The following is a 24,328-nucleotide window of genomic DNA, read 5'->3' as shown; positions in this document are numbered from 1 at the left end:
GGGAAAAAGAATATTGTAGGTAAAGGAGAAAGAGGAGGAAATGTAAAATATTTGGCATAATAGTATCAGTGAGTTTGTGAATGGCCAAACAGATTACTTTACTTTTAAATTTAATTTAATTTTTCCTTAGATTGTGGTGGGAACCACTGAAGGGCTATGAGCAAGAAAATGATATCATCATTATGTCACATAAATATCAAACTTGAAGAAATATACTTAAAAATATTGGAAGGAATGGAGAAAGAATACGAGTGGGCCAGGTATGGGAGAGTTGAAGGACTTTCTTAAACAGAAAGAGAAGAATGATTTAAGAGTCACCATGGAGGCAGAATTTATAGGAATTCAAAATTCAATGCATAGGACCAGTATCAGGATGGAAAAAAAAAAAAAAAAAATTGGTGACTAGATTTCGGTTCTGAGTAACTGGAGATACATGTGTGTCATCATAAAGAACAGAAAATATGACAGAGATAGGTTTTGGGAGGGGAGAACATCAGGGTGAAGAGTGAAGAAAATTAAGGTGTGATTTTAATGCTTCCAAATATTCCACCTGTAAACACCTGGTGTTTGGATACACTGCACCTGAGATGGGACTGTGAGAGCAGCCTTTCATCCAACCTACTCTTGTCCCTCCTGACATCCATATAGGGCTGATTAACACAGAATAGCACGATGCACCTGGAGTGAGGCTTTCAAAGGCAAAACACAAACTGGTTTCCCAGTCAGGGCTGTCAGGCTGACTAATCTTACATGAATCACAGTCAGGCCACATGAGGCAGTCACCCTTTTAATGATCCTTTAATCATTACCTTTGGTTGAAACTGCTTTCAAACATAGCCATTATTTCCAATGGACTGTAAGGGTATGTGTGTGTGTGTGTGTGTGTGTGTGTGTGTGTGTAAGGATCACATTATTTTTACCTGTTTATCTCCTGGAGAATGGCACAGAGAAAACTTGTGTAGATATTGAAGTTCAATAAACATTGTATTATTTAAATAAATACAGTGTAGATTTCTGGGGCAGCCAAATTATCTAGGATAGGAGCTGTCAAACTTTTTGTGTAAAAAACATAATAAATATTTTATATTTTCCCAGACATAGTGTCTCCATCTCAACTACTCTGTCCTTGTAGTATGAAAATAGCTATAGACAATACATAATGAAATCTATGTGACTGTGTTCCAATAAAACTTTTATTTACAAAAACAGGTGGTGGGGCAGTTATAACCATGAGGACCTTAGTTTACAGACACTCGATCTAGATTATTGACTGAGAAATTCCCTTTATATATCTCCCTACAACTCCCCCTTCTCATCTCCACCCCACTCCCAAATTTAATACCTACTGTATTAGGCATTTAGTCGAAAGTGAGACTCAGTCCAGGACTTGACTGGCAAACTAGCAAAAAAGGAAGCATTATCTAAAGTACAAAGTGCTGCTACTAAGTGTATATTAGATTTTGTAGAAGTATCAACATGGTGAAACTTCGTCTCTACTAAAAATACAAACATTAATCAGGCGTGGTGGCATGCGCCTGTAATCCCAGCTGTCAGGGAGGCCGAGGCAGGAGACTCATTTGAACCTGGGAGGTAAAGGTTGCAGTGAGCTGAGATTGCACCACTGCACTCCAGCCTGGTCAACAGAGTGAGACTTCCTATCATAAATAAATAAATACATAAATAAGCACACATTTCCATTTGGGTTTGTGGGAGTGAGGCTATTCAGAGAAGGTCAGAGAACTTTCCTGAAAGCAACACTTAACACTTAAAGCAGAGTAAGAGTTAGATGGAGAAGGGATCAAAGGATATTTCAGGATAACGCAACAGGTTATGGAAAAGCTCGAAGTCAAAATAAAAGCATAGCAGATGCGGTCCGTTCCAGTCGAGCAATCAATAATGTGATATGTGTAACAGCAGGTTATTCGCATAGTAGACCTGTTAGAGATCAGCAAGAAGTAAGGAATGGCTAACTCAATATGTATATTAATTAATGCTTGGCTATGAGTTAGAGGAGTCAGATTATGGAAGAAATCCTAGGAGCAGAAAAGAGCTAGAGAGTGGGATAAAGGGAGACAGAGACAGGTTTAAAATGCAAGACTCAGAAATAATTTAAAGATTTCAATCAAAGAAATTAAAACTAGATTTACATTTTAAAAATGACAGTCTGGTAAGATTATGGGGCACAAATGTGAAGGGGAAAGATTTTATAATAACAGAATATACAATATCTTACTACAGTAATATATAGTAAAAGATTTGTCTGAATTCTGGTAGTGATGAATATGAGGGCAGATATTTGGGCTATTTAAGAGAAAAGATAAACAGTGATTGGTTGTTAAAGAGGAGAGAGGCAAAGGAAAGAGTTTAGGAAAACTCATTTTTCAAGCTGGGTAAACAGATGGGGAACACTATTAATAATTGCATTCAGTAGGATGGGAACTCAGGTAATGGAATAGTTTGATATTTGAAAGAAGAGTATGATGAATTAGTTTTCACGGATCAAATCTGAGGTGTTTGTAAGTTATTAAAATGAAAATATCAAGATTAAAAAAAAAAAAAGCTGGGAATATAGGTCTAGAACTCAAGGTCGTAATAGTTAGGTTTGAGAACCATCATCATACAACTGGTTTACAGACTGCAACTGTTATTGCAGTCACACACAAGACTGTGTTTAGTGAGACAAGAAATGAGTCACAGTCGAAAATTTAGGGGATGCCAACTGTATCAGTTATCACTTACTGCATAATAAAACATTCCCCAGCCAGGCACGGTGGCTCAAGCCTGTAATCCCAGCACTTGGGAGGCCGAGGCGGGCGGATGACGAGGTCAGTTGATCGAGACCATCCTGGCTAACACGGTGAAACCCCGTCTCTACTAAAAATACAAAAAAAATTAGCCGGGCATGGTGGCGGGCGCCTGTAGTCCCAGCTACTTGGGAGGCTGAGGCAGGAAAATGGCCTGAACCCAGGAGGCGGAGCTTGTAGTGAGCCGAGATTGCGCCACTGCACTCCAGCCTGGGCGACAGAGTAAGATTCCATCTCAAAAAGAAAGAAAGAAAGAAGGAAACAAACAAACAAACAAAAACACTCCCCAAATTAGTGGCTAAAAGAACGATTTATTATTTTCCATAATTCTGTGGGTCAGCAGGACTGGTTCTTCTGCTAGCTTCACCTAGGCTCTCTCATGAGCAGCTGATTGGCTGAGGGCTCAGTTCAGGTAGAGCAACTTTATTTCGATGGATTGCCTCTTTTCTCTCCATATACTCTTTGAACTCAGGCTTTTTTCATCAAATAGGAGTCTCAGACTGCATTCCAAAAAGAAGTAAGCAGAAGCTGCAAGACTTTTTGAAGACTGAACTCAGAACTTGCAAACATGGTTTTTGTCACATTCCATTGGTCATAGCAAGTTCCAAGGTCTATTCAAGGGGTGAAGAAATAGAGAGCTTCTCTTAATGGGAAGAACTGCCAAGTATTTGTGGCCATGCTAATCTTAACTTGCATGACGTCCACATCTATTGACTATGTGGAAGAAGCAACGTCCATGTAGGATCTGGGAAGAAGCAGCTGGAAAAGTAAAGGAAGACGCATGTGAGAATGGCATCGTAACAGTCAAGGAGAGGAGAGTTGCAAGAATGGAAGGAGGAGGTCACAATGCATTATGTTACAAAGAGGTCATGTCAGATCAGTTCTGCAAGTGACTATTGGGCGTGGCAGTTAGGAGATTTCTGATAACGCTAAGAAGGCCCGTGTCTACTGAGGACGAGTGGAGGCAGTAGATAGACATTTTGTGGTGGGTTGAGGAGTTTCTGAAAAGTGATGTACTAGAGAGAATAACAATGGATTGCTATTTGGTGTGTGAAGGAAAGATAGTGGAGGGGAATATGTGGTCAAGCGAAGGTTATTTTAATGTGACAAAATAGTAGAAAGAACCAGAGAAAAAGGTAGAAGATAAAAAGAGTTTATGAAGGGGTAAATTATAAAGCAAAGTCCTAGAAGAGGTGGAGACGGTAAAATTCAAAGCATATTAAAGAGTTAAAACCTAGGGAAGAAAAATAAACGCACAATACTTTTGATATAGACGATTCGTATTTTTCTCTTACCAATAATGTTCCCGAGTATAATATCTCTCCTTTTCCTTAACAAAATAGAATGGCAAGCCCTGATATACTCTCATTTCTACAAGTTAATAATTTTCTTTTTCTCTTCAAGAAATTTATTTGTGATTAATGTAAATAGTTGATTATTCAGATGAAGTTTCCAGTTGGAAGTTATTTTATTGCAGTTCATTACAGGATATATTCAGAAAATGAAAGTCAGGGATAACGGGGCTCACCTCATGTTTTCAGCTATCCAACTGGATAACTGAAATTCTTTCATGTGACTTATGCCCTTCAAGTTTACCAGCTTATCTCGGAATACATTTAGAGGGGAAGAGCAGGTGGTTGCACATAAATACAAGCTCAAAATCATTATCATTAGGAAATATCTTGCACTAAGAAGGCAAAGCCAATATGGATTCGGCTGTCAAAAGAAAATCTCGTACTAATAGCTGAAATAACAATAGTTATCAGTAAACAAACCATTAAGGGTAGGTGACTTTCCTTTTAATAAGCACTTATTTTTTGTTGCGAAATATTTCTTTACAAAATACCAAACAGTAAGGGCACTTTAGCAACCTCGCAGGTGCAGGTAATACTGGGAAGTGAACACTCAAATTTTCAACAAGATTAGATATTTTCTCACCATTTCATCTGGTAAATACCACATGTTAAATATTTGTATTTTGATTATAATCAGTTTCCGGAATCTGAACTATGAGTTCAGTTTACTTAACCCCAAGTGGTTTCCAATACACATTCTTTACACACTCTCTTCCCTTTTCTCTGTACGTGGGAATTATGTTGTATAGCTACCCTGCCATTATGGAATGTCTAGGGTTTTTCTTATCCCGCATGTCTGGTTTATAATATTACTTCTTGGAAAATTAAAGTGGCATTAGTAGAGCACAGAACTAATAAATACAATTATACACACACACACTCATATACACACAAACATATATCAAATTTTAATTTTCAAGATAATTTTTTCTTTTGTTTTTATTAAGTGATGACTGTCCTAAGTTTCCATAGAGTCATTAATTTTCTGAAAGACTCCAATTTTCAAACTATTTTTTAAAAATGCTAATGCTTTGAGTTTGGAGGAAACTATTTTCATAGCACTAATTTTCATGCTTTATCTATCAAAACAGTGATTCAAATTTCCTTAGCAACCTAAGAAAAGAACTGTATTATTTATGAGTTCTGTATTTATCTCTCCCTAGGATTGCAGCTGTATGATCCAAAAACAAATGTTACTTCAGAAGACATTTGCCACATACTGGATAAAATTAAGCAGAGTTAGTTGTGGGCCAGAGCTTCCTATTTCATGTGTAGCATATTTGCTTTACCTAAACCGCCTTCAGTTTTTCTGACGTGATTATTTTTTAAGTGTAGGAAATAGCCAGACAAACTTAGAATTTATTGGTCAATGTAGCTTTTTTTTTTTTTTCCTTTTTCTTTTCCTTTTCTTTCCTTTTCTTTCTTTTTCTTTCTTTTTTTTTTTTTTTTTGTCACCAGACTGGAGTGTAGTGGCGCCATCTTGGCTCATGCAATCTCCGCCTCCCAGGTTCACGTCATTCTCCTGTCTCAGCCTCCGGAGTAGTTGGGACTACAGGCGCCCGACACCACACCCGGCTAATTTTTGTATTTTTAGTAGAGACAGGGTTTCACCATGTTGGCCAGGATGGTCTGGATCTCTTGACCTCGTGATCTGCCCACCTTGGCCTCCCAAAGTGCTGGGATTACAGGCATGAGTCACTGCGCTGGGCGTCAATGTAACTTTTAAAGGCTGAACAAGTGGGGGAACATTGAAACTTACTAAAAATAAATTGAACAATTCTCTAAAACTTAAAGAAGACAGTCAAAGGTCTCCTAGACTGACATTCAATATGTGTTCCTGAAAAAAATTTTAATGTTTTATGTAAGAGATCCCATCGGCATTTTAATACAATTTTATGCAGTCGTACATTATTTACATGAGGGAAATATTATTTAATTTATTGTTAGAAAATACAGGTGGCTTCTGAGGAAAAAAGATGACATTTTTCATTTTATATGGTAAAAAATAGTTTAATTTGTGCGTTACAGACGTTTCATGTAAACCTTCAATATTGTGAAGTGACAAGGTCAAATACATTTAGAAAGTACTGTATACTGAAATCATTTTCCTTTTCTTGGGGTTTTATGATGTAACATCATCATATTAAATGCCCTCAGAATTCCTAAAGTAAAGAAATCTATTTCACTGTGTTTATCCAGGGGTTGGCAAACTTTCAGTAAAGGACTAATAGTAAATATTTTAAGGTTTGTGAACCATAAGATCATTCTCTGTCACATACTCAACTTCGTCATTGCAGCATGAAAACAGTCATATGCAATATGTAAACAAATGAGCATGGCTGGGTTTCAGTAAAACTTTATGGACACTGAAATTTGAATCTTATGATTTTCATGTCTAAGCTGGTTATTTTCCTTTTGATTTTTAAAATCATGAAAAACTGTAAAACACATTCTTAGACCATGAACCATACAAAAACTGGTGGTGGCCTGCATGTGATCAAAGGGCTATAGTTTACCAACACCGTGGTAGCCAAATAATTTCCAAATTTATTTGAACATCAAAACATTGACTTATCACCTATTTATTGACTAATGAACAAGTCTAAAAAAAACTAGAAAAATAACTGAACCAGTTGTCCTTTTCAATTTTCCATTTCCAAAGCTAGCAGAGACATTTTAGCTTTGTATGTTTAAATATCTAGACAAGGTACTAATATTTACAAATATGAACTTGGCGCTCTGCTGGTCTTCATATAACCACATTATTGTTGTCTTCTTTTTTTTGTTTTTTTTCTAAAGCAGACAGAGAACTAGTCATTATAAATGCTAACTATGTATCAGTCACTGGCTTAGGAACTTCACATATGTTGTGTAATTTAATATTTATCACAAACTTGTGATTTGGGTGTGTTGTGTAGATGAGAAAATTTAAGCTTAGATGTGCATAATGATCTATCTGTACTTATTGATTCACTCATCCATAAAATGGGCATAATTTTAGTACATCCTCATTGGTTTGGGAAATGGATTAAATAGGTTTAAACATGTAAAGCACTCAGAGCATAGCACATACTAAATGTTCATTAAATATTGGTATTTTTTATTAGAAAATAATTAAATATGAATTATCTCCAGGTGCAGGAATGAATAAGTCATTTTAAATTTTCTTATTTAAAATCCGTATTTTGCTAATTGTTATGGTAAACATTGTAGTATAATCAAGTATGATTAAAGCGGCTAGGAACTGTGGCTCGTGCCTGTAATCCCAGCACCTTGGGAGGCCAAGACATGAGGATCACTTAAGTTGAGACCAGCTCCAGTAACATAGTGAGACCCTGTCTCTTAAAAAAAAAAAAAAAAAAAAAAAAAAAGAATGCTTGAGGTAAAAAAAAAATTGCCTAGTATGTGAAAAAACCAGTAATCAAACATACATGCATTTGATTCCTTCCAAGTTACTCATTATATTGTTTTGGAGGTTTACAATACCATGAAGAAACTTTGTTTAATCCAGTTTTAAAAATATTTTTAGAAATTTGAATTGAACAGGCAATTCAATATTTTATTCAGGTGTTCACCATGGAAATTACAAAATAATTTTATATTTCCTTTTTTTTTTTTTTTTTTTCTTGAAGTTGCACCTCCCGGGTTCATGCCATTCTCCTGCCTCAGCCTCCAGAGTAGCTGGGACTACAGGCACACGCCACCAAGCCCAGCTAATTTTTGTATTTTTAGTAGAGACGGGGTTTCACCATGTTGGCCAGGATGGTCTCGATTTCTTGACCTCGTAACTCTCCTGCCTTGGCATCGCAAAGTGCTGAGATTACAGGCGTGAGCCACCATGCCCAGCCAATTTTATAGTTCCTTTTTAAACTGATTTAAAAAATGAGGAGTCTGTGTATGATAAGCCACCTGATTTCAAGAAAATCAATTATTGAATATTGCATTGATAGATAACTTTGTATATTGATAATACATTGATGTAGTTGATAAATAAATGTATATTGTCTTGTGTTTTTATGATACCACAAAGCATATTTTCTCAATAAGTTCAAATCTAACTCAGATATTATATTTTGTTTTCAGAAAAAAACTTACTAAAACATATTGATTATTATATTAGATTTACTAGAGAGTTCATCAGTGGTCTGACTCAATTCTAATTCAGTTATCGAAACTTATTTTACTCCACTTATTAGCTGAGGGTAGCATTGAACAAACAATCTCTTGTGCCTCAGTTTTCTAATCTGTAACATGGGTTTGATAATACAACCTATTTGATATGGTTGTAATGAAAACTGAATTTATATGCATAAAGCATTTACAACAATTGCTGACATTTACTAAGCATACAATAAATATGAGTTATTATTATCCAATGTATCTTTTACCTATCCTCAACTGTTCTTTAGTTATCTTACCATTTTTAAAGTAGCTGTTCCTCAGCTACCATGCCCACATTAATCATGTTAAGGCAAGGCACAATTTGAATAGGTCCCCTTTACAGACAAGATCTAAATTACCACCTTCGTCCCACATTAAATCTCTTGAAGCTCTTTCTACAAAGGGTTATGGAGGTTGTGAATGAGTTGAAGGTATTGAGAACAACTTCTATGTCTTTTTTATTATTTATTAAAGACTACTTAACTTTATTGTTGCCTTTCTTCTCTGAAATTGTATAGTACATTTGTACAGAGCATATCTTATGATTTCTAGTAGTGCTTAGTGTGGTCTTGAATTTTAAAAATCTATTTCTCTAAACATATATTTTTTTCTTTCCAGCTATATGACAATATTCTGAATATAAAGATCATTTTATCTTCCATTTCTCTTACATCCTTAACACCAAATCATATTTGTTAAAACTGAAGTTCCATTAACAAATACATGTTGAAGCAAATTATAATAATTTATGTACCATAGCTTAAAATGAACAGTGAATTTGGAGGCAAAGTGACATAGAATAAATGCAATTTACTTGTATAAAATTTTTATTAAAAATTGCACATTTGGCCAGGTGCGGTGGCTCACGCCTGTAATCCCAGCACTTTGGGAGGCCGAGGAGGGGGGATCACAAGGTCAGGAGATTGAGACCCTCCTGGCTAACAGGGTGAAAACCCGTCTCTACTAAAAATACAAAAAATTAGCCAGGCGTGGTGGTGGGCACCTGTAGTCCCAGCTACTTGGGAAGCTGAGGCAGGAGAATGGTGTGAACCCAAGAGGCAGACCTTGCAGTGAGCTGAGATTGCGCCACTGCACTCCAGCCTGGGCGACAGAGCGAGACTCTGTCTCAAAAAAAAATTCTGTAATGGTGTTAGAGTAAAATCAGCTTCTATCTACTGAGGATTATATTATTATAAAATGTACTGACATTTAACGAAGATTTTGAAGGGAATTATGTGCACTGTGTTTTAAGAAAATATGAGAAAGATAATCCCCATTTCTCTATGGAAAGAAAATTTTGGCTGAAAACATTTGTTTACCTTCCATAGCATGAAAAAAATCAGGCTATAACACTAATCTTAGCTTAGTCAAATACTGATGAAATGTAGAATATTAGTAACCATTGTTTTTTTATTTTAACTTTTAAGTTCAGGGGTACCAGTGCAGATTTGTAACATAGGTAAACTTGTGTCATGGGCATTTGTTATACAGATTATCCCCTCACCTGGGTATTAAGCCTAGTACCCATTAGTTATTTTGCCTGAACCTCTCCTTCCTCCTATCCTCCACCCTCTGAAAGACACCAGTGTGTTTTTGCCCTCTGTATGTCCACGTGTTCTCATCATTTAGCTCCCACTTACAAGTGAGAACATGCAGTACTTGGTTTTCTGTTTCTATGTTAGTTTGTCCAGGATAATGGACTCCATTTCTGTTCATATCCTTGTAAGGACATGATCTCATTCTTTTATAGCTTCATAGTATTCCATGGTGTATATGAACCACATTTTCGTTTTCCAGTCTACCATTGATGGGCATTTAGTTTGATTCCATGTCTTTGCTATTGTGACTAGTGCTGCAATGAACATATGCGTGTGTACATGTATTTTTATATCTAGCCTCTATAAGGAACTTAAATTTACAAGTAAAAAACAAACAATCCCATAAAAAAGTGGGCAAATGACATGAACAGATATTTTATTTTTTAAGTCAGAATACAGGCAGTTTTATTTGGTTTAATGTAATGTGTATGTCTTTTTCTTTTTCTTTTTTTTGAAGACATACATGCAACCAACCATCATATGAAAAAAGGTTCAATATCATTGATCATTAGAGAAATGCAAATCAGAACAACAATGAGATACCATACCATCTCATGCCAGTCAGATGGGTACTATTAAAAAAAAATCAAAAATAACAGATGATGGTAAGGTGGAAAAAAATTAATGATTATACACTTTTCAGAGGAGTGAAAATTAGTTCAGTCATTGTGGAAGACTGTGGCAATTCCTCAAAGACCTAAAATCAGAAATACCATTAGACTCAGCAATCTCATTACTGGGTGTATACCCAAAGGAGTAACCATTGTTTTATATTCAGCAATCAGAAAGCACAATGCATGGAATAATGCATATCACCAATTCACATGAATAAGGGTGACTTTGTGACCATATTAGATTCCAGAGTGTCTTCTGGACAACAAAAGAAAAATAATGTTATATTCAGTTTAATTTTATTGCTAGGCTATTTTTAAAGGTTGTCCCTGACTTGTTTAGACCTATTTTTTATGCCTACAGCTCCCCTAATCTAGAGGTTTTTGGTTTTTTTCTCTCTCTCTCTTATTTCCTACAGTTGTCTGTGGGGTTTCCCTTTCACCGTGTAAAAACTGCAAATAATTTCTTGGCCACCTCTTTCCTTAAACTTTCAGTGCCTAGAAATCTTCCTTCCTAATTCTAATTTTTGTTTGTCCCTTCTGTCCAGGACAGAAATAACTTCAAGGAAGGCATATAAGAGAATTGCAATAAACCATTGTGCTGACTCCCATCCCTAACACAACCATCACTGCATGGGTCTAAACCATTCCAAGTATGTCATATCATCCACACATCTTCTTTTTGTCCCATAGCTCATTTCCTGTATATAGTGGCCATATATTCGAATATAATTTCTTAATCAAAAAGAAAAATTTACAAGGCTATGAATGGAAGCCTTTCCATGAACTAAAATTAATCCTGTTCCTTAGAACCAGTTCTGGAGTTAACAAAGAGGCCCAGCTGGATAGAATTAATTATAGCAAGCATAAAGGTTGATGATGGGATGAAAAGGAGCAACAACAACAACAAAAAAGTCCTATTCATATTTCGTTAAATAGAATGCCAACTTTCATCATATGTTTTAGACTACTTGAGATTGCTGCATCTCCCTGGCTTGTTGTTTTTGCTTTAATACATTTTACTATTAGATTTCCTAGAAGTGGTAAGAAAAAAAGGGAAAAGGGTAGCTGTACTGAAAGTATGTTTTATTTTAAATCTGGAACAGGGCTTGTCAACAGTGCCACTATTGACATTTCAGGCCAGATAATTGTTTGATATGAGAAGCTGTCTTGTGCATTGTAGGATATTTATCTTTCTGGCTTCTACCCACTGGATACATACTGTTTTGTTTAAAATCTGGAAGAGGGTGTGTCAACAGTGCCACCTGATGTGAAAACCAAAAATGTGTCTACACGTTGTCACATATCTCCCAGGGGCAAAATCACCCTTGGTAGGGAACCACTGAGACAAATTTCAGTTTAAAGAATAAACAATGGTAATAAGAAGGAAACAAAGACTAGTCTTTGGGAAGCTGGCCAAGACTCAGATATGCCCCCAAAGCTTCACAGGTCTCATCTTTCAATCTGATGGAAGTTTCCCTCACAATCTCTAGGCATAGGTGCCACCAATAGGTTGAAACTGAAAAAGTCCAGACTCTGATTTTCAAGCACGAAGTCTTGTTCTGCAGAGACTCAAGCAATAAAAGCATTTCCCTTGGAATCACTTCTTTACATAGTAGCTACATTGTGTTAGTATTATACTTTCCAGGCTGGCCTGGGAAATCAAGAGTTGTTTCACATGTTCTATGGAAAAATGCACTCAGAGTTCCAAATATTTTCCATAAATTCCCTTTATAGATTACATCCTAGTGTTCATATACTGGGTTTTAGAAGCATATCTTATAATGTAATTATTCTTAATAATTTAATATTTTATTTATTCTTATTGTTTTGAAAGTGGGTTCCTGCTAAATTTTATATATAAAATTTTAGCCAAAGTTTAATGTCTACAATACACTAGGAAGAGATTTTGCTCTTTGATTGATTTTCCAGGGCCAACTTTCGTGCCTTTTATCTTTGGGCCACTGAATAAAGATGGCCAAATTTTATACATTTATCCACTTAGCTTCATTTTTCTCTACCTCCACACTAAATTCCTTTTCTGTAAATATAAATTTTGTTGAATCTCCAATTTGATGCTACAATATCATAGACAATATTTTATCTTAAAACTTCAGGATTTAAACTGCTAATTTATTTCTTGATGCTTTGTGCTTAGTCAATTAAAGTATTTTGAAAGAATATTTGATTGTATGAATGTTGTCTTTTTTATTACAAGCCAACTCATTTTAATTCTGTGTAATTGTTTCTGTGTTATTAATGCTAATTATCAGTGGAGAACTATTTTAAGTGCTTGCTTCACAATAGAGTCAATGTAAAAAGTCCCATATTCAATTTTTCACTAATATTTCAAAGTTATTGTGGAAAAATACCTCTGAGGCTAACACATGTTGTTGAAAGATTCATGTAATATATAAATCCTCTTGAATTTATGATGAAGATATTCGAAAAAGGCAAAACCTGAATAATGAAACTGGTGTAGGTGAATAACCAAGTATATATCTATCTTTTCAGTGAAGTGTGTCTCATTAGCACAAATTTAATCAAAACCAGAAAACTATAAATCGGGGAAGATTAAAAACATTCTTGGCTCATCTTTGATCCAACGTATATATTAATGATTTTTTACAATGTCTCTTATTTGGTTAAGAGTTATTTTATTTTGGTAGTGTACATGCCAATAAAAAAAAATAGACTGGTTGAAACAGGTGAAAAAATATTGTGTATAAGTTAGAAAACATTTATAAAATAATATTGTTAAGTACTATAGTAAAATCAATAAGGTTACTGAATAAGAGTACTAAAAACACTATACCATTCTGTGTATTAAGTAATAATAGTGGTTATTTTATTATCATTCTTAATACCTGTATTTATACAGTATATTTTCCACAATTTTCTACCTCTATTACTCTTATTTTTACTTGAAGAAATATGTCATATATCTACATTGCAGTTTTATAGTGAAGAATATATAGAATTAGAAAAAATAATGTAGCTGAATTTTTAAAATCTGTTCATAAAAATTAAGATAAAATCTTAAATTTAAATTTTCAAGTCCAATCATCCCTGCTATATATTTTTCAAAATATTTGCAAATGAATCTCAATATTTCAGGGGTTATTAAATTAAAATGTACATTATATAGCATTATGAACATTAAAAATTTTTCTTGTGTATATATTGATAATTTTCAAACATACTATGTGATTATAAACTACCTTTAAAATAAACAGAAGTATGTTAAGCAACACAACAAAATATTTCTGTGAAAACCTTAGGATGTATTTAATGTTTTCAAATTTAACAAGGTTTCAAATATACAACTAAGAATAGTTATATGCATAAGAAATTTCATAAATGTATACTATGTAATTATAGTTGTAGCATAATATACGTATATAGTGTAACAAAATATTTTCAATAATGTTTTGAATTGTTTTTCATTCAATTTCCAATAACTAAAACATAGTAAAAGATAATTGTGTGAAGTAGTTATGAATTGGTGGGAGTCATAGTTTAAATATGAGTAAAAAGCATTTTCTCTTTTGTTAGGAATCATTGTTGAAATGGACAAACTAGTTCAAATCAAGTGCAATCACAGCTATAATGTTATTCAATTTTGAACGTATATTTCATTGTAAAATGTCTTAAGTTTTATTGATTGTGATGTGTTTTAATCAGAAACAAAATGTAACATACTGTAATTAACATTGTGTAAGGTGATACTCTGAGTTTTTATTTATTCATTGTTTTACCTGCTTAAAGTGGACACCTGGTACATTACCTTGTTATAAGTAATGATGTAGATAACTGATTCAAATATTTTTGACCATATAATTTATTAAAGAAAGTTCATGGATGATAAGCTATTAGCATGCTAACTACTATACTTTGAAGACATGACCCCACTAAATTCTGGCTTATGAAATTTTATATCCACTGGCAAATTGTGAAGATAACAGTTATCAAATTAACCTAAAATTCTAAACTGAAATTGGCATGAATTAAGTGTGAGTGTGGTAGTTACTTTATTCTGTTAAATGTACAATTTTTTGAGTAAAAGTTTTTCCTCTATAATGTAATACAGGAGTAATACATTTGGAATTCCATAATCCAGGAAATCTCTATTTTATACCCAGTTAATTTAAACTAATATACACTTGCAAACAAATTATGGTATTCCTATAGAGGTGCCCATCAGGACATCCACCTGTTGGTTACTCCCTTCCAGAATATCTAGTGAGGATCACTCCTGGAACCAACATCAATATCAGTCTTACCGTCTGCCTTCAATCTCAGCCCCTATTCATCTAGTATTCCAGAATCAGATACAGGGGACTCTCTCAATGCTTGCCTTTATACTGAATGTTCATGAAGAAGATAATAAAGTTAAAGGAAGGCAAAATTATACTTTACCTAAAAGCATTCAACCCAGGAGTTTGATTAACTATTGTAAGTAAAACATTAATTTTATGAAGAAAAGTACATTGAGTTCCAAGTGTTAATTTAAAAGTAACTATTGACATGTAATCAATTCATATAAATTGGAAAATATTTGTAAGTGAGTAGTCTTAATAGCTATTGTAATCCACTTTCAGGGATTATAGGTTAAAGTATAAAGCCAGAGCTGGAAGGAAAACTCCTACTTCCTAGCTTTGTGACTAGGCAAGTGACTTTCCCTCTCCTTGCCTCAGTTACGTCATCTGTAAAATGGGGATAACATTAGTAATGCCTTATACATGGGTTCCTAACTTCAGGGCTGTTGCCTAAGAAACCTCTAAAATAGAAATATCTTCATTGGATTGAAAATTGTAAATATCAATAAACATATTTCCAATGAACAGGAAAACATATTTGAGGTATTAAAAAGTATTGAGTGAGCAAGAGCAGAGTATGGTGAGCTGAAAAGGAAAAAAAAAGGAATAATAACAATCAAATTGGCAGTGGGATTGTTCATCAGTGAAACCAAAACACAGATAAGAATAGAAAATAGACATAAATCTTGGGATATGAGATTTTATAAATTAAAAACAGAATAAAGCAATGTTTATCTGCTCAGCCCCAAGAAACACACACATAAAGCAAAGTAACACAGAACAAATAACAATTTTACACATGCAATATATGTGTATATTTTATGCAATCCACTGTTGCATTAGAATTGGAGGTTATGTGTCTCAACTACTAGATTTGAATCCATTAGATAAGAACTGTTTGTTACATGGTATTACACAACAAACCAAGCTATCTAATCTAAATTTGTATGTTTAACCTTTTGTTGTGTTTGCATTTGTAAATACTATTATTTCTACTAACCAGTACATTTTGAAAGGTTGAGATAGGAACATTTTATTTAGGCCCAGTTCGAGTGTTAAAATATTTATTCATATCAGATGACTAGGTTTTCATGGGGCTGTGACCAAATGAAAATATTTATGTCTATAAAGTAATGATTAAGATTTCTAAACTGATTTAATTTTGATGGATATTTATTCCACATCCTTTCTATATTTTTAAATTTTTAAAATTTTATTAAATGATACTGAGGCTCATAAGTCTATATCAGTCTAGCAACTGGGTGCTACTAATGTATTAAGGAATTCAGCACTGGAACCGCCAATAAACAAACACATGTTCCATTCTCAATCCTGGCACTTTCCCCACAATAAAAGAGAAACATTTTCTTATAAATCACGCATGTCTTTGTATCATACACATTTCCCATGACAGTGCCGGTCACAGAGGAGGTGCTTAACAAACATTTGTGGAATAAATGAATAGAAACTCAGCTGCAGCCACGTTATAAAATAAATATGGTTGATTTTAAATAAATCCTAAGTCTGCTATAAAGTAGACCCTAGGCCTGGTGAAGCATATAATAGTTGTGAATGATTTATTGCCTAAATTCAGTAATAGATGGTTATTACTTTTAAATGTGTTAAGAAGAAGTTTTAAAAATGTTTTCAAATTTTTTTAAATTTTTTTGCATGATTGTAAAATTTCCCCAAAATATTGAGAAATAGCTGACTGCAGAAAATACAAGGACATTGGAGCAGATTTAAAAAAGAAAGACAGAAAATGATAGTTCTGGAGCCAGTCAGATTGTGAGGTTATTAATAAGGTATTACTTTTTAAATATGTAACATAGAACCAATGTGCATGATGATCATTAGTGTTCTTTCCATGTGAGCTGAAAACTGGCAGATCTCTAGAGGAGGTCACAATATACAAGAACTTGATCATTCCAAAGCAGGAAGGATTCCAATAGGAATAGGGGTCATGGGAGTATTTGGGAATCGTCACATACATCATCATCATCATCATCATTATTATTCTACTAGTAAAAATGATTATATGCTCAGTTTCTGAGTCTCCTTCAGAGCTCTAGTGTAGGCATGAAATAAACAGTTGTTAATGAAAAAGAATGACTATTTTTCCATTTTGTACTATTTTTAACTCTATGATTTCACTATTGCTACCTATGCTTTAATTAAAATAGCCTCAGTTGTCTTGAATGAAAGTTTGCTCTTTCTAGAGCACACTAGGAAATAAAAAGTTAATTAAGATCCTTTCCATGGTTTTTATATTTTTCTTGCATTAAATCTTTTGACCTTTTTTTTTTTTTTTTTTTTTTTTGAGATGGAGCTCACTCTGTTGCTCAGGCTGCAGGGCAGTGGCACAATCTCCACTCCCTGCAACCACCACCTCCTGGATTAAAGCAATTCTCCTGCCTCAGCCTCCTGAGTAGCTGGGATTACAGGTGTCCATCACCACACTCGGCTAATTTTTGTATTTTTAGTAGAGACGGGGTTTATCCATGTTGGCCAGGCTGGTCTCAAACTTCTGACTTCAGGTGATCCACCCGCCTTGGCCTCTGAAAGTGCTGGGATTACAGGCATGAGCCACCACACGTGGCCAATCTTCTGACTCTTATTCTCAACTTTAAAATGCCTCTCTCATTAAGGGTAAAAATCTAGAAAGCGTATTAATGTTAAACCATCTTTCTGAGTTTACACAGGTGATGACAGAAATATAATGTGCTTTTGTTTTTCTTTCAGATCTCCAACTAAAGACATGGATTCAGAAGAGAAGGAAATTGTGGTTTGGGTTTGCCAAGAAGAGAAGATTGTGTGTGGGCTGACTAAACGCACCACCTCTGCTGATGTCATCCAGGCTTTGCTTGAGGAACATGAGGCTACATTTGGAGAGAAACGATTTCTTCTGGGAAAGCCCAGTGATTACTGCATCATAGAGAAGTGGAGAGGCTCAGAACGGGTTCTTCCTCCACTAACTAGAATCCTGAAGCTTTGGAAAGCATGGGGAGATGAGCAGCCTAATATGCAATTTGTTTTAGTTAAAGCAGATGCTTTTCTTCCAGTTCCTTTGTGGCGGACAGCTGAAGCCAAATTAGTGCAAAACACAGAAAAAATGTGGGAGCTCAGCCCAGCAAACTACATGAAGACATTACCACCAGATAAACAAAAAAGAATAGTCAGAAAAACTTTCCGGAAACTGGCTAAAATTAAGCAGGACACAGTTTCTCATGAGCGCGATAATATGGAGACATTAGTTCATCTCATCATTTCCCAGGACCATACTATTCATCAGCAAGTCAAGAGAATGAAAGAGCTGGATCTGGAAATTGAAAAGTGTGAAGCTAAGTTCCATCTTGATCGGGTAGAAAATGATGGAGAAAACTACGTTCAGGATGCATATTTAATGCCCAGTTTCAGTGAAGTTGAGCAAAATCTAGACTTGCAGTATGAGGAAAACCAGACTCTGGAGGACCTGAGCGAAAGTGATGGAATTGAACAGCTGGAAGAACGACTGAAATATTACCGAATACTCATTGATAAGCTCTCTGCTGAAATAGATAAAGAGGTAAAAAGTGTTTGCATTGATATAAACGAAGATGCGGAAGGGGCAGTTGCAAGTGAACTAGAAAGCTCTAATTTAGAGAGTGTTATGTGTGATTTGGAGAAAAGCATGAAAGCTGGTTTGAAAATTCACTCTCATTTGAGTGGCATCCAGAAAGAGATTAAATACAGTGACTCATTGCTTCAGATGAAAGAAAAAGAATATGAACTCCTGGCCAAGGAATTCAATTCACTTCATATTAGCAACAAAGATGGGTGCCAGTTAAAGGAAAACAGAGTGAAGGAATCTGAGGTTTCCAGTAGCAATGGGGAGATTCCTCCCTTTACTCAAAGAGTATTTAGCAATTACACAAATGACACAGACTCAGACACTGGTATCAGTTCTAACCACAGTCAGGACTCTGAAACAACCATGGGAGATGTGGTGCTGTTGTCAACATAGTTCCAATGCCTTCTTTCTGACCTGCTTTCGTGTTTTAATGTTTGTTTAATTTAATAGGAAACCTTATTTTAAATATAACACTCTGAAAAAAATGTAAATCATATTATAGTATTCAATAGTTAATAAAAACTAGAGAAATGTGTTGTTTTTGATGTGAAATTTCCAAGGGGACTTTAAATATTACAAGTTCAAGCAACGAACTATTTATTACGAATGCAGCACAGATAGCTTGTCGGTGGAGAACACAGAAATAATTTGATGGGAATCATATGATAATCTTCCTTAGCTTCTATGGAAAATGATTTACGTAAACTTTAAAAGCAATCCTCCATATTAGACAGTCCAAATATTCAAACATGAAGAAATAGAATTAAAATGTGCAATGATATATATTTTTCCAAAACTGTATCATTGGAGTTTTTATATCTGTAAAGTATATGGAAGCTACTGTGTTGTAACTGCATTAATTCAAATTTTGGTTCTTTTAATTGATCTTTTGATAATACAACATATCATGTATATCACTTCCTGAACCCTTCTACCTGTTGAGGCCTATGAAACAGGCTGCTGTTGGGACATGTATAAACACTGGCAGGGAATCAGACATATATAGGATACAGATGAGGCAGGGCCAAGTGCTGCATGCAAACAGCAATTTTTATAAAGAAGTCTAAAATTATTAAGAGCTATGCATGGGTATTTGCTATCTGGCAATTCAGATCTCCTGACCAAACACATGTTCATTCACTGAGTGAGGTACAGTGTGGGTTACAGAGAAAATCAAAGTGTTATTTGTTTATGTCTTGTCTACAAAAGTTGCAATGATGGAATTTGGAAACCTTCTGTGGATAAAGCAGAATCTGCTGTAATTATTAGCATTTTGTCTCTGAACCTACAGAGAGGAAACCACATGGACAAAAGACTTATTCTGCTATGCCATAATTCAGATTGTCTTATTTCTTCATCTAAAGTGCTTTAAAAAACTTAGTTCCTAAAAACGTACTAGCAAAATCGCAGACACACTAGTAAGAATCCAAGAAACTGAAGGGATTATTTAGGTCTTATCTTGACTGACAATCACTATTATGGCCGACTATGCTTGTTTTTTAATTAGAAATGTGCTTTCTTCTCTCTCCCTTCTTTGCTTACTTTCTTCTTATCTGCCTTCCTGTCTGCCTTACTTCCTCTCTTTTTTCCTGCCTTCATCCCTCCTTCTCCCGTCTTCTTTTTTTCCCTTTCTTCCTTCCTGCCAATGAACACATGATGCAATCATAATGAAATAATTATTTTTTATTGTACTGTTAACTCAGTACTGCGGCAGTTTATTTTTTATTTAGCTGATACCTTTCCTGTGTGTCAGTGCACATGTAAGTAGAAATATTATTTTAGTTAGTTTCAATATGTGGACATTGGTTAAGCATCCCAATCTTTCTCATTTCTTCTCTTTTATTCTTATGCATACTTCAGTGCAGGTTTTAACTCAGTGTTCTTATTGTTTTACTTTCAACATTTGAAAAGTATTTAATTTTTTAAAGCAACTTTATTGTTAACTCATTAAAAAAAAATCTATTGTTCCTTAAATTTTCTTAACATATTTATTTGTTCCTGCCTTCTCCTGTCTTTTAACTCATCTTTGGGAAGATATTTAGATTTTTCTTATTGCTTCAGTTTCATGAGCATTTATACTATCATTTCTTGCACCAAAATAGATATTTTCAGGTCTTATTTCAAGTTGGCTGGAAAGAAAAATAGAAATTTCCATTCCATGGAAAAATATAGTGATAAAGAGTAATAATTCTGACATTGGTTATATATTTTTTTAAAAAGATAGAATTGAATAGTCATCTGTGAAAGGAAAGTTCACCTGCCTAAGAGTCCATGAAATTATTCAACAATATAAGCTACTGACATATTCATTGTTCACTAATGGGGATCAAATTCAGAAGATCATCATAAATGATAAATCAATTGTAACATTTTCCTACAGTGGAAGTAATCTCTTTGAATTACTCTTATCTTTAGTGAGAAAATAATGAAAGAACATGCTTGTCTGTTTGACTAATTATCTGAATTCGAAAGAGGTTCTGATAAGAAGTAGGCCTGGAGAGAGAATTTCATCTTAGAAACTTTGAATTAACTTCTGCTTTTATACAGTTAAGCACAGTGATGCATTTAAGGGTCAATTCTTCCATATTTTACAGTAAATAATGTTTGCAAGTCTCAGAAAGCAGTACCATTGCTTTTTAAATTCATTTTAGAATTTCCATTTGCTCGTTAGTTATACAAATGCATTTGTGCTTTCGATCATTACAATCATTATGTTTTAATCATTCATCAGCTACTGTGGTGAACCTCTTAATTTACAGTTACATGTTAATATATTAACACAAATAGAAGTACTGAAATACAATGCCGTCACGTCTGGATACTGAACTATTTGTTATAAAATTAAGTGAGAATTAGAATTATAAGTATAGAATTTGATAGAAAATAATGTTATTATCTATAGAAATGTTAAAGTATAAATTCTTGAGTAACCTGACAGGTTAACTATGAAATTGCTATATGCAGCTAGAAGAAACAACCAAAGCTGACAGTTCTTAATTTCTGTAACAAGATCTAGGTTCATCCTTGTTCATCCTTCCACTTGGAATTCTCCTTTTTCTCCTGCTGCAGTGCTCTGAAATCTTACCCTTTCCACAGTCTTTTTAATGTGCTAGCTCTTCTATGATATGTTTGTTCCATTCAATCAGTTGGAATCTCATCACTGAACCCAGAAATATTTTAGAGGTACTTCTCATAAGAAGCATTTTTATTCTGGCGTAGGCTATATATATTTATGCACTTACCTAATTCCCCTCCTTCAGTGAATTCTTATTATAATACTTTATCATCTGTCTTGTTAGCCTTACTCTTTCCTATTAACTTCTTTGCCCGCTACTCCCTTTCTGAATTGAGTGGCTAAATTTTAGAGGTTTGTAGCTTTTGTGTGTGTGTGTGTGTGTGTGTGTGTGTGTGTGTGGTGTGTGTTTTATACACGGCAAATGATGCTTATACATTTTGTACATGAATGAATATGTATTTTAGAAGACTTAAAACATTAACAGTGATTGAGCTTATAAATTTTGGGAAAGAAAAGTTAAATCTTCATGCTACTATGATTTTTTAAAATGTGACATCAGTTTTCATTTTTATTTTTAATTCATAGAATTACTGACTTAATAAAACCTATATGTTGTCTCCTTTAGCTGATTTAATGGTTATATTTTAGAATTTTTTATTGCATTGTGTGCTTATAAGAAAAAAACATACTTTAGAATTAAGTTTTAAATGGTAGACACAGAAAGTAACTTTAAAATAACCTAAACAAAATATCTATTTCATTTTTCTTCTTAAGTAAAATAACAACACCTCATTAGTGTGTAGAAGCTATTTTAATCCATTAAAATTTTATTTTTATATTTATTTAAATATCTACTGTACATGACAAAATATATTTCTGTGGCTGCATTTTATAATTATTTTCCAAGTAGACATATTGTTCTATTTAAAACATATTTTTTCTAGTGACAAAGAAATACATTTTATCCTGATATATAGTTTTTAACTATTAGACTATTTCTTTTCATGCTGCCTGATTGGTTTAATAAACATGATGTGACAAATATTAAGTATATATCATTTCTTCATGTTGTAACTGATCCAAAATAATAAAAGAAATAATTATACCATTCATGTGATATGGTTTTTGGCAGTCTTTTATTTGACTATATTAAAAATAAATCTTTCAGTTTGAATTATATAATTGCTACTTTTTTTTTTTTTTTTTTTTTTTTTTTTGAGACAGAGTCTAGCTTTGTCACCCAGACTGGAGAGCAGTGGCGCAATCTCGGCTCTCTGCAACCTCCACCTCCCGGGTTGGCTTCAAGCAATTGTCGAGTCTCAGCCTCCCGAGTAGCTGAGGCTACAGGCACCCAACATCACGCCTGGCTAATTTCTTTCGTATTTTTAGTAGAGACGGGTTTTCACCATGTTGCCCAAGGTGGTCTCGAACTCCTGAACTCAGGCAGTTTGCCCCCTCGGTCTTCTAAAGTGCTAGAAATACAGGCATGAGCCACCGCGCCCGACCATAAATTATATAATTGCTAACTAATACATAATTTATCTTAAGGTTAGTTATTTCATGAAAATATAAATATATAGCAAATAAGATTGAACAAAACTACTTATTAGGTTTTATACGTATTTGTTCCAATTTATTGTGGAAGATTATGCCGACTCTTACTCATACTTTTCTTATATAACTCCTTACTCACTCTGAGATGTGGTTATTCTGGAGATGGCCCCATATTGTTCATACAGAGATTCCTTTCTCTGTTTGATAGCAGCAGGGAAATTCATTGTATCAATTATAATAATTATTTTAAGTAATCTGCTCCTTTGGGGAATTTAGATATTTTCTGATAATTTACTATTATAAACAATGTCATTCTATCAATGCATTTCTGTAAGACTAGATTGCCAGATGTAGGAATATTGGCTTAAAGGGTGACAAAGGCATTTTCAAATTTAATAAAATTGACAATTTATCTTTATAAAAATTAATTTTTTATTACCCAAGTTGTTAATGTACTCTTCCCACCCACAGAGTATGCTATTTGTCTTTTAACTTGTTTATCTTAAAGCAAAAAATTAAGTTATATAGTTGAATGTATGGATAAATAAGTCATGAAGTGTTTCTTGGTCATTTTTGAATAGGCCTTCACACTGCGTGATAAATAATTTGTAAAATAATTTCTCTTTTGCTTCTTTAGAGTGCCTTCGTGCTTTAGTTGTAAACTTTTAACCATCTGAAATCAAGTTAGTTACAATGCTTAAAAGTAGGGAGATAATTGACTCTTGTTTAGGTGATTACAAGTTATTTGACATTATTTGCCAAATAACGTTGTGCCACTGTTTTTAAATATCCCTTTATTGTGAACCAAATTCTGGTACATATTTTGAATCTATTTTTGGACTTTTTCTACCATCCCATTGATTTGGCCGTGTATTCACATTCAAGATCTACATGATTTGAATTTTTGTGACTTTATAATCCTTTTAAGATTTGGTATATTAATTATTTATATATTCCTACTACTCGTGTGTGTTTTTAAAATTTTCCTGTTCTTGCTTTATACATTTTGAAATACTTATAATCATCTTGCACAGCTACATAAATAGTCTGTTGGTATTTTAAATTGAGGTCGTGCTAAATTTATATATACATTGTGTGTGTTTGTTTTTGAGACAGAGTCTTGCTCTGTCGCCCAGGCTGGAGTGCAGTGGCGCAATCTTGGCTTACTGCAAGCTCCGCCTCTGGGTTCACACCATTCTCCTGCCTCAGCCTCCCTAGTAGCTGGGACTACAGGAGCCTGCCACCACTCCCGGCTAATTTTTTTGTATTTTTAGTAGAGACAGGGTTTCACCGTGTTAGC

General features: G+C 34.1%; 1 protein-coding gene across 1 annotated transcript in view; it reads left to right on the top strand.

The window, feature by feature from the left end:
* Positions 1 to 18,993, top strand: part of RASSF9 (Ras association domain family member 9) — a 28,476-nt gene extending 9,483 nt beyond the window's left edge. The window contains exon 2 of the mRNA XM_008004175.3: positions 17,591 to 18,993. Within this exon, the coding sequence (XP_008002366.1) occupies positions 17,591 to 18,851 (1,261 nt within the window). The 3' untranslated portion in view covers positions 18,852 to 18,993. The remainder of the gene's footprint in view (positions 1 to 17,590) is intronic.
* The last annotated feature ends 5,335 nt before the right edge of the window (positions 18,994 to 24,328 follow it).

This window comes from Chlorocebus sabaeus, chromosome 11 (assembly GCF_047675955.1).
Source record: "Chlorocebus sabaeus isolate Y175 chromosome 11, mChlSab1.0.hap1, whole genome shotgun sequence".
Taxonomy (NCBI): Eukaryota; Metazoa; Chordata; class Mammalia; order Primates; family Cercopithecidae; genus Chlorocebus; species Chlorocebus sabaeus.
This window is presented reverse-complemented; position numbering and strand designations above follow the sequence as displayed.